The 13,387-nt window shown below is 41.4% G+C and overlaps 1 protein-coding gene across 2 annotated transcripts in view; it reads left to right on the top strand.

Moving 5' to 3' along the window:
- The window catches only part of LOC139756244 (uncharacterized), a 234,671-nt gene that overhangs the window by 68,057 nt on the left and 153,227 nt on the right, over nt 1-13,387 (top strand). For both annotated transcript variants that reach the window (XM_071675425.1, XM_071675424.1), the window contains exon 3: nt 1,350-1,551. In XM_071675425.1, the coding sequence (XP_071531526.1) occupies nt 1,350-1,551 (202 nt within the window). The remainder of the gene's footprint in view (nt 1-1,349; nt 1,552-13,387) is intronic.

The raw sequence follows: 13,387 nt of genomic DNA, 5'->3' as shown, positions 1-13,387 counted from the left end.
ATGGCCCAACCCACCCCCATACACAATGTATATACATACACGTCCACACACGCAAATATACATACCTATACATCTCAATGTACACATATATATACACACACAGACACATACATATATACCCATGCACACAATTCACACTCTGCCTTTATTCATTCCCATCGCCACCTCGCCACACATGGAATACCATCCCCCTCCCCCCTCATGTGTGCGAGGTAGCACTAGGAAAAGACAACAAAGGCCCCATTCGTTCACACTCAGTCTCTAGCTGTCATGCAATAATGCCTGAAACCACAGCTCCCTTTCCACATCCAGGCCCCACACAACTTTCCATGGTTTACCCCAGACGCTTCACATGCCCTGATTCAATCCACTGACAGCACGTCAACCCCGCTATACCACATCGATCCAATTCACTCTATTCCTTGCCCTCCTTTCACCCTCCTGCATGTTCAGGCCCCGATCACACAAAATCTTTTTCACTCCATCTTTCCACCTCCAATTTGGTCTCCCACTTCTCCTCATTCCCTCCACCTCCGACACATATATCCTCTTGGTCAATCTTTCCTCACTCATTCTCTCCATGTGACCAAACCATTTCAAAACACCCTCTTCTGCTCTCTCAACCACGCTCTTTTTATTTCCACACATCTCTCTTACCCTTACATTACTTACTCGATCAAACCACCTCACACCACACATTGTCCTCAAACATCTTATTTCCAGCACCTTCACCCTCCTGCGCACAACTCTATCCATAGCCCACGCCTCGCAACCATACAACATTGTTGGAACCACTATTCCTTCTAACATACCCATTTTTGCTTTTTGCTTTCCGAGATAATGTTCTCGACTTCCACACATTCTTCAAGGCTCCCAGGATTTTCGCCCCCTCCCCCACCCTATGATGTACACGTTTATATATGTATATGTCTGTGTATGTATATGTATGTATACATCAAAATGTAAATGTATGTATATGTTGAAATGTATGTGTATGTATATGTGCGTGTGTGGGCGTTTATGTATATACATGTTTATTTGGGTGGGTTGGGCCATTCTTTCCTCTGTTTCCTTGCACTATCTTGCTGACGCGGGAGACCGCACTTGCATATAATGAATAAAGAAAAAATATTTCTGCTGTGGGGCTTAATTTGGTTGCTTAGTGTTGGCTAGTGCTTGCCCTGTAGACTCATGTTGTTGGATGGGTTTTGCTTGGCTGATATACACTTGCAATCCAAAATTCCTCATCTGTGGTCCTTTTGTCACTCAGAAATGCTTCTTTGTTCTTATTGATATCTTTAGACATCTTGACATTTGGATATAAATGTTAAAATTTATCTTTTTGTCAGGTCTCGAGGCTTTGGGTTTGTGACGTTCATGAATTCTGATCATGTGGATGCAGTGCAGCGAGCAAGGCCTCACAAAGTAGATGGGCGTCTGGTGGAGACTAAACGAGCTGTTCCTCGAAGTGACACCAACAGCACTATTCTCCCAACCACCAACCATCCTGATGCAACTCATACAAGAATTTTTATAGGAGGTTTACCACAGGTGTGTTGTTAGATATTTCCAAACTGGTATTGGAAAAATGAGAACAGATGATGCATGAAATGAGTTTCTTTAATGAGGGACAGTCCATCACATATGAAAAAATTAGGGTGGAAGTGTTATAACAGTAATGCAGGCAAAACACTAGCATAATTTCTTCAACTAATCTGATAAGGGACAACCTGTGCTGGACTTGAAGGAAACAAACAGCTTTAAGATATATGGTTTTTCACTTAAGATTTCATATTAGGACATTTGTATCATGATGATAAGACAGATGATGACCACAGACACTTGATAATTACCCAGGAGGACACTCAGTCTTTCTGAACCTTTGTGGAAGTTTATATGAGTGACAGCTGATGACACTAGATACACAAGAGGGAACACATTAGCACACTTGATAGACATATGGGGGAACTGACAATTGGGGATTACTTGGGAATTATTTACAAAAAGCTTAGCTCTCTACTACCCCTCCAGCTTGCTCCATCTTCAGCTGACAGATTCACACTAACTTGCAAAGATTACACTTCACATCATGCTGAATGAAATAAATGGCAAGAAGTATCATGTGATGGTGGCAAATATAGTATGATAAATCTGATACTTCCTTTTTCTTGCATGCATCCTGTGCTAAGTATTTAAGTATTTTATGGCTTCAGTATCTTTCACTGGTTTTGATGCACTGGTTGGCTGATAGTTCACCTGGTGGGAGCATATGATGTGATACATGAAAATCACTTGTGTAGGCACATATCTTTGCCCACCACTGTTTTGAACCATTAGATGGATTGAACTATAACTTTTTATCATGCTGAGATTATATAATTCATTATTTAGACTCAAACTGGATCATGGCTGCCAGATATATTCATCAGTCATTGATGACTTCCTGATTGACATTGTCCACAGTTTTGATATGAGAATGGGCACTGGAGCAGTGTGATTTTATAAAGATGAAATCCTCACTGCAGATTCTAATGAACTCCCTGTGAATTTAAGATGTGAAGAACTTGTCTTCAATTATCTCTTTAGACTCAAATAAAATTGCACACACACACACACACACACACACACACACACACACACACACACACACACACACTGTTCCTCTCAGGCTCAGTCTTCTGTTCTTAACGCTACCTCACTAAAGTGGGAAATGGTGAAGAAGTATAAAAGAAAATATTTTGTTTATTATACTTGATTGCCGTTTCTGGTGTCAGTAAGGTAGCACCAGGAAACAAAGAAACTGCCAGTCCACCCATATACACACACACACATATATATATATATATATATATATATATATATATATATATATATATATATATTTTTTTTTCCATACTATTCGCCATTTCCCGCATCAGCGAGGTAGCGCTAAGAACAGAGGACTAGGCCTTTGAGGGAATATCCTCACCTGGCCCCCTTCTCTGTTCCTTCTTTTGGAAAAAAAAAAAAAAAAAAGAGAGAGGGGAGGATTTGCAGCCCCCCGCTCCCTTCCCTTTTAGTCGCCTTCTACGACACGCAGGGAATACGTGGGAAGTATTCTTTCTCCCCTATCCCCAGGGAGTATATATATATATATATTATTATTATTATTATTATTATTATTATACTTTGTCGCTGTCTCCCGCGTTTGCGAGGTAGCGCAAGGAAACAGACGAAAGAAATGGCCCAACCCCCCCCATACACATGTATATACATACGTCCACACACGCAAATATACATACCTACACAGCTTTCCATGGTTTAACCCAGACGCTTCACATGCCTTGATTCAATCCACTGACAGCACGTCAACCCCGGTATACCACATCGCTCCAATTCACTCTATTCCTTGCCCTCCTTTCACCCTCCTGCATGCTCAGGCCCCGATCACACAAAATCTTTTTCACTCCATCTTTCCACCTCCAATTTGGTCTCCCTCTTCTTGTTCCCTCCACCTCCGACACATATATCCTCTTGGTCAATCTTTCCTCACTCATCCTCTCCATGTGCCCAAACCACTTCAAAACACCCTCTTCTGCTCTCTCAACCACGCTCTTTTTATTTCCACACATCTCTCTTACCCTTACGTTACTCACTCGATCAAACCACCTCACACCACACATTGTCCTCAAACATCTCATTTCCAGCACATCCATCCTCCTGCGCACAACTCTATCCATAGCCCACGCCTCGCAACCATACAACATTGTTGGAACCACTATTCCTTCAAACATACCCATTTTTGCTTTCCGAGATAATGTTCTCGACTTCCACACATTCTTCAAGGCCCCCAGGATTTTCGCCCCCTCCCCCACCCTATGATCCACTTCCGCTTCCATGGTTCCATCCGCTGCCAGATCCACTCCCAGATATCTAAAACACTTCACTTCCTCCAGTTTTTCTCCATTCAAACTCACCTCCCAATTGACTTGACCCTCAACCCTACTGTACCTAATAACCTTGCTCTTATTCACATTTACTCTTAACTTTCTTCTTCCACACACTTTTCCAAACTCAGTCACCAGCTTCTGCAGTTTCTCACATGAATCAGCCACCAGCGCTGTATCATCAGCGAACAACAACTGACTCACTTCCCAAGCTCTCTCATCCCCAACAGACTTCATACTTGCCCCTCTTTCCAAAACTCTTGCATTTACCTCCCTAACAACCCCATCCATAAACAAATTAAACAACCATGGAGACATCACGCACCCCTGCCGCAAACCTACATTCACTGAGAACCAATCACTTTCCTCTCTTCCTACACGTACACATGCCTTACATCCTCGATAAAAACTTTTCACTGCTTCTAACAACTTTCCTCCCACACCATATATTCTTAATACCTTCCACAGAGCATCTCTATCAACTCTATCATATGCCTTCTCCAGATCCATAAATGCTACATACAAATCCATTTGCTTTTCTAAGTATTTCTCACATACATTCTTCAAAGCAAACACCTGATCCACACATCCTCTACCACTTCTGAAACCACACTGCTCTTCCCCAATCTGATGCTCTGTACATGCCTTCACCCTCTCAATCAATACCCTCCCATATAATTTACCAGGAATACTCAACAAACTTATACCTCTGTAATTTGAGCACTCACTCTTATCCCCTTTGCCTTTGTACAATGGCACTATGCACGCATTCTGCCAATCCTCAGGCACCTCACCATGAGTCATACATACATTAAATAACCTTACCAACCAGTCAACAATACAGTCACCCCCTTTTTTAATAAATTCCACTGCAATACCATCCAAACCTGCTGCCTTGCCAGCTTTCATCTTCCGCAAAGCTTTCACTACCTCTTCTCTGTTTACCAAATCATTTTCCCTAACCCTCTCACTTTGCACACCACCTCGACCAAAACACCCTATATCTGCCACTCTATCATCAAACACATTCAACAAACCTTCAAAATACTCACTCCATCTCCTTCTCACATCACCACTACTTGTTATCACCTCCCCACTTGCGCCCTTCACCGAAGTTCCCATTTGCTCCCTTGTCTTACGCACTTTATTTACCTCCTTCCAGAACATCTTTTTATTCTCCCTAAAATTTAATGATACTCTCTCACCCCAACTCTCATTTGCCCTTTTTTTCACCTCTTGCACCTTTCTCTTGACCTCCTGTCTCTTTCTTTTATACACCTCCCACTCAGTTGCATTTTTTCCCTGCAAAAATCATCCAAATGCCTCTCTCTTCTCTTTCACTAATACTCTTACTTCTTCATCCCACCACTCACTACCCTTTCTAATCAACCCACCTCCCACTCTTCTCATGCCACAAGCATCTTTTGCGCAATCCATCACTGATTCCCTAAATACATCCCATTCCTCCCCTACTCCCCTTACTTCCATTGTTCTCACCTTTTTCCATTCTGTACTCAGTCTCTCCTGGTACTTCCTCACACAGGTCTCCTTCTCAAGCTCACTTACTCTCACCACCCTCTTCACCCCAACATTCACTCTTCTTTTCTGAAAACCCATACAAATCTTCACCTTAGCCTCCACAAGATAATGATCAGACATCCCTCCAGTTGCACCTCTCAGCACATTAACATCCAAAAGTCTCTCTTTCGCATGCCTGTCAATTAACACGTAATCCAATAACGCTCTCTGGCCATCTCTCCTACTTACATAAGTATACTTATGTATATCTCGCTTTTTAAACCAGGTATTCCCAATCATCAGTCCTTTTTCAGCACATAAATCTACAAGCTCTTCACCATTTCCATTTACAACACTGAACACTGCATGTATACCAATTATTCCCTCAACTGCCACATTATTCACCTTTGCATTCAAATCACCCATCACTATGACCCGGTCCCGTGCATCAAAACCACTAACACACTCATTCAGCTGCTCCCAAAACACTTGCCTCTCTTGATCTTTCTTCTCATGCCCAGGTGCATATGCACCAATAATCACCCACCTCTCTCCATCAACTTTCAGTTTTACCCATATTAATCGAGAATTTACTTTCTTACACTCTATCACATACTCCCACAACTCCTGTTTCAGGAGTATTGCTACTCCTTCCCTTGCTCTTGTCCTCTCACTAACCCCTGACTTTACTCCCCAGACATTCCCAAACCACTCTTCCCCTTTGCCCTTGAGCTTCGTTTCACTCAGAGCCAAAACATCCAGGTTCCTTTCCTCAAACATACTACCTATCTCTCCTTTTTTCACATCTTGGTTACATCCACACACATTTAGGCACCCCAGTCTGAGCCTTCGAGGAGGATGAGCACTCCCCGCGTGACTCCTTCTTCTGTTTCCCATTTTAGAAAGTTAATACAAGGAGGGGAGGATTTCTGGCCCCCCGCTCCCGTCCCCTCTAGTCGCTTTCTACGACACGCGAGGAATACGTGGGAAGTATTCTTTCACCCCTATCCCCAGGGATAATATACATATATATATACATATACACATACACACACATACACATACATACGCACATATACACACACACACACATACATATATATACATATGAGAAATGTAAGAAACAATTTAGAAAACTGAAACTTCTAGCTTGAAATGAATGAAAAAAAGAATATATATATATATATATATATATATATATATATATATATATATATATATATATATATATATATATTTATATATATATATCTTTTTTTCTTTTCTTTTAAACTATTCGCCATTTCCCGCGTTAGCGAGGTAGCATTAAGAACAGAGGACTGGGCCTTTGAGGGAATACCCTCACCTGGCCCAATTCTCTGTTCCTTCTTTTGGAAAATTAAAAAAAAAACGAGAGGGGAGGATTTCCAGCCCCCCGCTCCCTCCCCTTTTAGTCGCCTTCTACGACACGCAGGGAATACGTGGGAAGTATTCTTAATCCCCTATCCCTATATATATATATATATATATATATATATATATATATATATATATATATATATATATATATATCTTTTTTTTTCTTTTCTTTTAAACTATTCGCCATTTCCCGCATTAGCGAGGTAGCGTTAAGAACAGAGGACTGGGCCTTTTTTGGAATATCCTCACCTGGCCCCCTCTGTTCCTTCTTTTGGAAAATTAAAGAAAAAAAACGAGAGGGGAGGATTTCCAGCCCCCCGCTCCCTCCCCTTTTAGTCGCCTTCTACGACACACAGGGAATACGTGGGAAGTATTCTTAATCCCCTATCCCCAGGGATATATATATATATATATATATATATATATATATATATATATATATATATATATATATATATATCCCTATATATATATATATATATATATATATATATATATATATATATATATATATATATATATCCCTATATATATATATATATATATATATATATATATATATATATATATATATATTTTTTTTTTTTGCCGCTGTCTCCCGCGTTTGCGAGGTAGCGCAAGGAAACAGACGAAAGAAATGGCCCAACCCACCCCCATACACATGTATATACATACGTCCACACACGCAAATATACATACCTACACAGCTTTCCATGGTTTACCCCAGACGCTTCACATGCCTTGATTCAATCCACTGACAGCACGTCAACCCCGGTATACCACATCGCTCCAATTCACTCTATTCCTTGCCCTCCTTTCACCCTCCTGCATGTTCAGGCCCCGATCACACAAAATCTTTTTCACTCCATCTTTCCACCTCCAATTTGGTCTCCCTCTTCTCCTCGTTCCCTCCACCTGCGACACATATATCCTCTTGGTCAATCTTTCCTCACTCATTCTCTCCATGTGACCAAACCATTTCAAAACACCCTCTTCTGCTATCTCAACCACGCTTTTTTTATTTCCACACATCTCTCTTACCCTTACGTTACTTACTCGATCAAACCACCTCACACCACACATTGTCCTCAAACATCTCATTTCCAGCACATCCATCCTCCTGCGCACAACTCTATCCATAGTCCACGCCTTGCAACCATACAACATTGTTGGAACCATTATTCCTTCAAACATACCCATTTTTGCTATCCGAGATGATGTTCTCGACTTCCATACATTCTTCAAGGCTCCCAGAATTTTCGCCCCCTCTCCCACCCTATGATCCACTTCCGCTTCCATGGTTCCATCCGCTGCCAGATCCACTCCCAGATATCTAAAACACTTCACTTCCTCCAGTTTTTCTCCATTCAAACTCACCTCCCAATTGACTTGACCCTCAACCCTACTGTACCTAATAACCTTGCTCTTATTCACATTTACTCTTAACTTTCTTCTTCCACACACTTTACCAAACTCAGTCACCAGCTTCTGGAGTTTCTCACATGAATCAGCCACCAGCGCTGTATCATCAGCGAACAACAACTGACTCACTTCCCAAGCTCTCTCATCCCCAACAGACTTCATACTTGCCCCTCTTTCCAAAACTCTTGCATTTACCTCCCTAACAACCCCATCCATAAACAAATTAAACAACCATGGAGACATCACACACCCCTGCCGCAAACCTACATTCACTGAGAACCAATCACTTTCCTCTCTTCCTACACGTACACATGCCTTACATCCTCGATAAAAACTTTTCACTGCTTCTAACAACTTTCCTCCCACACCATATATTCTTAATACCTTCCACAGAGCATCTCTATCAACTCTATCATGTGCCTTCTCCAGATCCATAAATGCTACATACAAATCCATTTGCTTTTCTAAGTATTTCTCACATACATTCTTCAAAGCAAACACCTGATCCACACATCCTCTACCACTTCTGAAACCACACTGCTCTTCCCCAATCTGATGCTCTGTACATGCCTTCACCCTCTCAATCAATACCCTCCCATATAATTTACCAGGAATACTCAACAAACTTATACCTCTGTAATTTGAGCACTCACTCTTATCCCCTTTGCCTTTGTACAATGGCACTATGCACGCATTCCGCCAATCCTCAGGCACCTCACCATGAGTCATACATACATTAAATAACCTTACCAACCAGTCAACAATACAGTCACCCCCTTTTTTAATAAATTCCACTGCAATACCATCCAAACCTGCTGCCTTGCCGGCTTTCATATTCCACAAAGCTTTCACTACCTCTTCTCTGTTTACCAAATCATTTTCCCTAACCCTTTCATACTATTCCCCATTTCCCGCGTTAGCAAGGTAGCGTTAAGAACAGAGGACTGGGCCTCTGAGGGAATATCCTCATCTAGCCTCATTCTCTGTTCCTTCTTTTGGAAAATTTAAAAAAAACGAGAGGGGAGGATTTCCAGCCCCCCGCTCCCTCCCCTTTTAGTCGCCTTCTACGACACATAGGGAATACGTGGGAAGTATTCTTTCTCCCCTATCCCCAGGGATATATATATATATGTGTGTGTATTATTGACTGGTTGGTAAGGTTATTTAATGTATGTATGACTCATGGTGAGGTGCCTGAGGATTGGCGGAATGCGTGCATAGTGCCATTGTACAAAGGCAAAGGGGATAAGAGTGAGTGCTCAAATTACAGAGGTATAAGTTTGATGAGTATTCCTGGTAAATTATATGGGAGGGTATTGATTGAGAGGGTGAAGGCATGTACAGAGCATCAGATTGGGGAAGAGCAGTGTGGTTTCAGAAGTGGTAGAGGATGTGTGGATCAGGTGTTTGCTCTGAAGAATGTATGTGAGAAATACTTAGAAAAGCAAATGGATTTGTATGTAGCATTTATGGATCTGGAGAAGGCATATGATAGAGTTGATAGAGATGCTTTGTGGACGGTATTAAGAATATATAGTGTGGGAGGCAAGTTGTTAGAAGCAGTGAAAAGTTTTTATCGAGGATGTAAGGCATGTGTACGTGTAGGAAGAGAGGAAAGTGATTGGTTCTCAGTGAATGTAGGTTTGCGGCAGGGGTGTGTGATGTCTCCATGGTTGTTTAATTTGTTTATGGATGGAGTTGTTAGGGAGGTGAATGCAAGAGTTTTGGAAAGAGGGGCAAGTATGAAGTCTGTTGTGGATGAGAGAGCTTGGGAAGTGAGTCAGTTGTTGTTCGCTGATGATACAGCGCTGGTGGCTGATTCATGTGAGAAACTGCAGAAGCTGGTGACTGAGTTTGGTAAAGTGTGTGAAAGAAGAAAGTTAAGAGTAAATGTGAATAAGAGCAAGGTTATTAGGTACAGTAGGGTTGAGGGTCAAGTCAATTGGGAGGTAAGTTTGAATGGAGAAAAACTGGAGGAAGTAAAGTGTTTTAGATATCTGGGAGTGGATCTGGCAGCGGATATATATATATATATATATATATATATATATATATATATATATATATATATATATATATATATATATATATTTTTTTTTTTTTTTTATTATTATACTTTGTCGCTGTCTCCCGCGTTTGCGAGGTAGCGCAAGGAAACAGACGAAAGAAATGGCCCAACCCCCCCCATACACATGTATATACATATGTCCACACACGCAAATATATATATATATATATATATATATATATATATATATATATATATATATATATATATATATCCGGGGGGTAGGGGAGAAAGAATACTTCCCACCTATTCCCTGCATGTCGTAGGAGGCGACTAAAAGGGGCTGGAAATCCTCCCCTCTCATTATTTTTTTTTAATTTTCCAAAAGAAGAAACAGAGAAGAGGGCCAGGTGAGGATATTCCCTCAAAGGCCCAGTTCTCTGTTCTTAACGCTACCTCGCTAACGTGAGAAATGGCGAATAGTTTGAAAGAAAAAGAAAGATATATATATGTATATTTTTTTTTTTGCTTTGTCGCTTTCTCCCGCGTTTGCGAGGTAGCGCATAATCCTGGGAGCCTTGAAGAATGTGTGGAAGTCGAGAACGTTATCTCGGAAAGCAAAAATGGGTATGTTTGAAGGAATAGTGGTTCCAACAATGTTGTATGGTTGCAAGGCGTGGGCTATGGATAGAGTTGTGCACAGGAGGATGGATGTGCTGGAAATGAGATGTTTGAGGACAATGTGTGGTGTGAGGTGGTTTGATCGGGTAAGTAACGTAAGGGTAAGAGAGATGTGTGGAAATAAAAAGAGCGTGGTTGAGAGAGCAGAAGAGGGTGTTTTGAAATGATTTGGGCACATGGAGAGAATGAGTGAGGAAAGATTGACCAAGAGGATATATGTGTCGGAGGTGGAGGGAACGAGGAGAAGTGGGAGACCAAATTGGTGGTGGAAAGATGGAGTGAAAAAGATTTTGTGTGATCGGGGCCTGAACATGCAGGAGGGTGAAAGGAGGGCAAGGAATAGAGTGAATTGGATCGATGTGGTATACTGGGGTTGACGTGCTGTCAGTGGATTGAATCAGGGCATGTGAAGCGTCTGGGGTAAACCATGGAAAGCTGTGTAGGTATGTATATTTGCGTGTATGGACGTATTTTTTTTTTTTTTTCAATTTTCCAAAAGAAGGAACAGAGAATTAGGCCAGGTGAGGGTATTCCCTCAAAGGCCCAGTCCTCTGTTCTTAACGCTACCTCGCTAATGCGGGAAATGGTGAATAGTTTGAAAGAAAGAATATATATATATATATATATATATATATATATATATATATATATATATATATATATATATATATATATATATATAACCATGGAAAGTTGTGTGGGGCCTGGATGTGGAAAGGGAGCTGTGGTTTCGGTGCATTATTACATGACAGCTAGAGACTGAGTGTGAACGAATGGGGCCTTTGTTGTCTTTTCTTAGCACTACCTCGCTCACAAGAGGGGGGAGGGGGTTGTTATTCCATGTGTAAGTAAATATATATATATATATATATATACATATGTATCCCTGGGGATAGGGGAGAAAGAATTCTTCCCACGTATTCCCTGCGTGTCGTAGAAGGCCACTAAAAGTGGAAGGGAGCGGGGGGCTGGAAATCCTCCCCTCTCATTTATTTTTTTCCAAAAGAAGGAACAGAGAAGGGGGCCAGGTGAGGATATTCCCTCAAAGGCCCAGTCCTCTGTTCTTAGCGCTACCTCGCTAGTGCGGGAAATGGCAAATAGTATAAAAGAAAAAAGATATATATATATATATATACACACACACAGATACGTATATACATATGTACATAATTCATACTTGCTGCCTTTATTCATTCCTGTCGTCACCCCGCCACACATGAAATGACAACCCCTCCCCCTGCACATTTGCGAGGTAGCGCTAGGAAAAGATAACAAAGGCCATGCATCCCCCACGTGTCATAGAAGGCAACTAAAGGGGACGGGAGCGTGGGCTAGAAACCCTCCCCGCCTTGTATTTTAACTTTCTGAAAAGGGAAACAGAAGAAGAGTCATGGGGGGAGTGCTCATCCTCCTCGAATGCTCAGATTGGGGTGTCTAAATGTGTGTGGATGTAACCAAGATGAGAATAAAGGAGAGATAGGTAGTATGTTTGAGGAAAGGAACCTGGATGTTTTGGCTCTGAGTGAAATGAAGCTCAAGGTTAAAGGGGAAGAGTGGTTTGGAAGATTGGTTTGGGAATGTCTTATGAGTAAAGTCAGGTTGATGAGAGGACAAGAACAAAGGAATGAGTAGCACTACTCCTGAAGTGGGAGTTTTGGGAGTATGTGATAGAATGTAAGAAAGTAAACTTTAGATTGATACAAGTAAAACTGAAAGTGGATGGATAGAGATTGGTGATCATTGGTGCCTATGCTCTTGGTCATGAGAAGAAAGATCATGAGAGGCAAGTGTTTTGGGAGCAGCTAAATGAATGTGTTAGCAGCTTTGTTGCATAAGACTGGGTTATAGTGATGGGTGATTTGAATGCAAATATGAGTAATGTGGCAGTTGAGGGTATAATTAGTGCACATAGGGTGTTCAGTGTTGTAAATGGAAATGGTGAAGAGCTTTTAGATTTGTGTGCTGAAAAAGGACTGTTCATTGGGAATGCTTGGTTTAAAAAGAGAGATATCCATAAAGTAAAAGTATGTAAGTAGGAGAGATGGCCAGAGAGCATTATTGGATTACGTATTAATTGATAGGCACAGGAATAAGAGACTTTTGGATGTTAATGTTTTGAGAGGGGCAACTGGAGGGATCTCTGACCATTATCTTGTGGAGGCGAAGGCGAAGATATGTAGAGGTTTTCAGAAAAGAAGAGAGAATATTGGGGTGAAGAGAGTGGTGAGAGGAAGTGAGCTTGGAAAGGAGACTTGTGTGAGGAAGTACCAAGAGAGATTGAGTGCAGAATGGAAAAAGGTGAGAGCAAATGACATAAGGGGTGGGGGGAAGGAATGGGATGTATTTAGGGAAGCAGTGATGGCTTGCGCAAAAGATGCCTGTGGCATGAGAAAGGTGGGAGGACAGATTAGAAAGGGTAGTAATTGGTGGGATG

Source organism: Panulirus ornatus, chromosome 21 (assembly GCF_036320965.1).
Source record: "Panulirus ornatus isolate Po-2019 chromosome 21, ASM3632096v1, whole genome shotgun sequence".
Taxonomy (NCBI): domain Eukaryota; kingdom Metazoa; phylum Arthropoda; class Malacostraca; order Decapoda; family Palinuridae; genus Panulirus; species Panulirus ornatus.
Note: the sequence above shows the minus strand (reverse complement) of the source record. Positions and strands in the feature narration are given on the sequence as shown.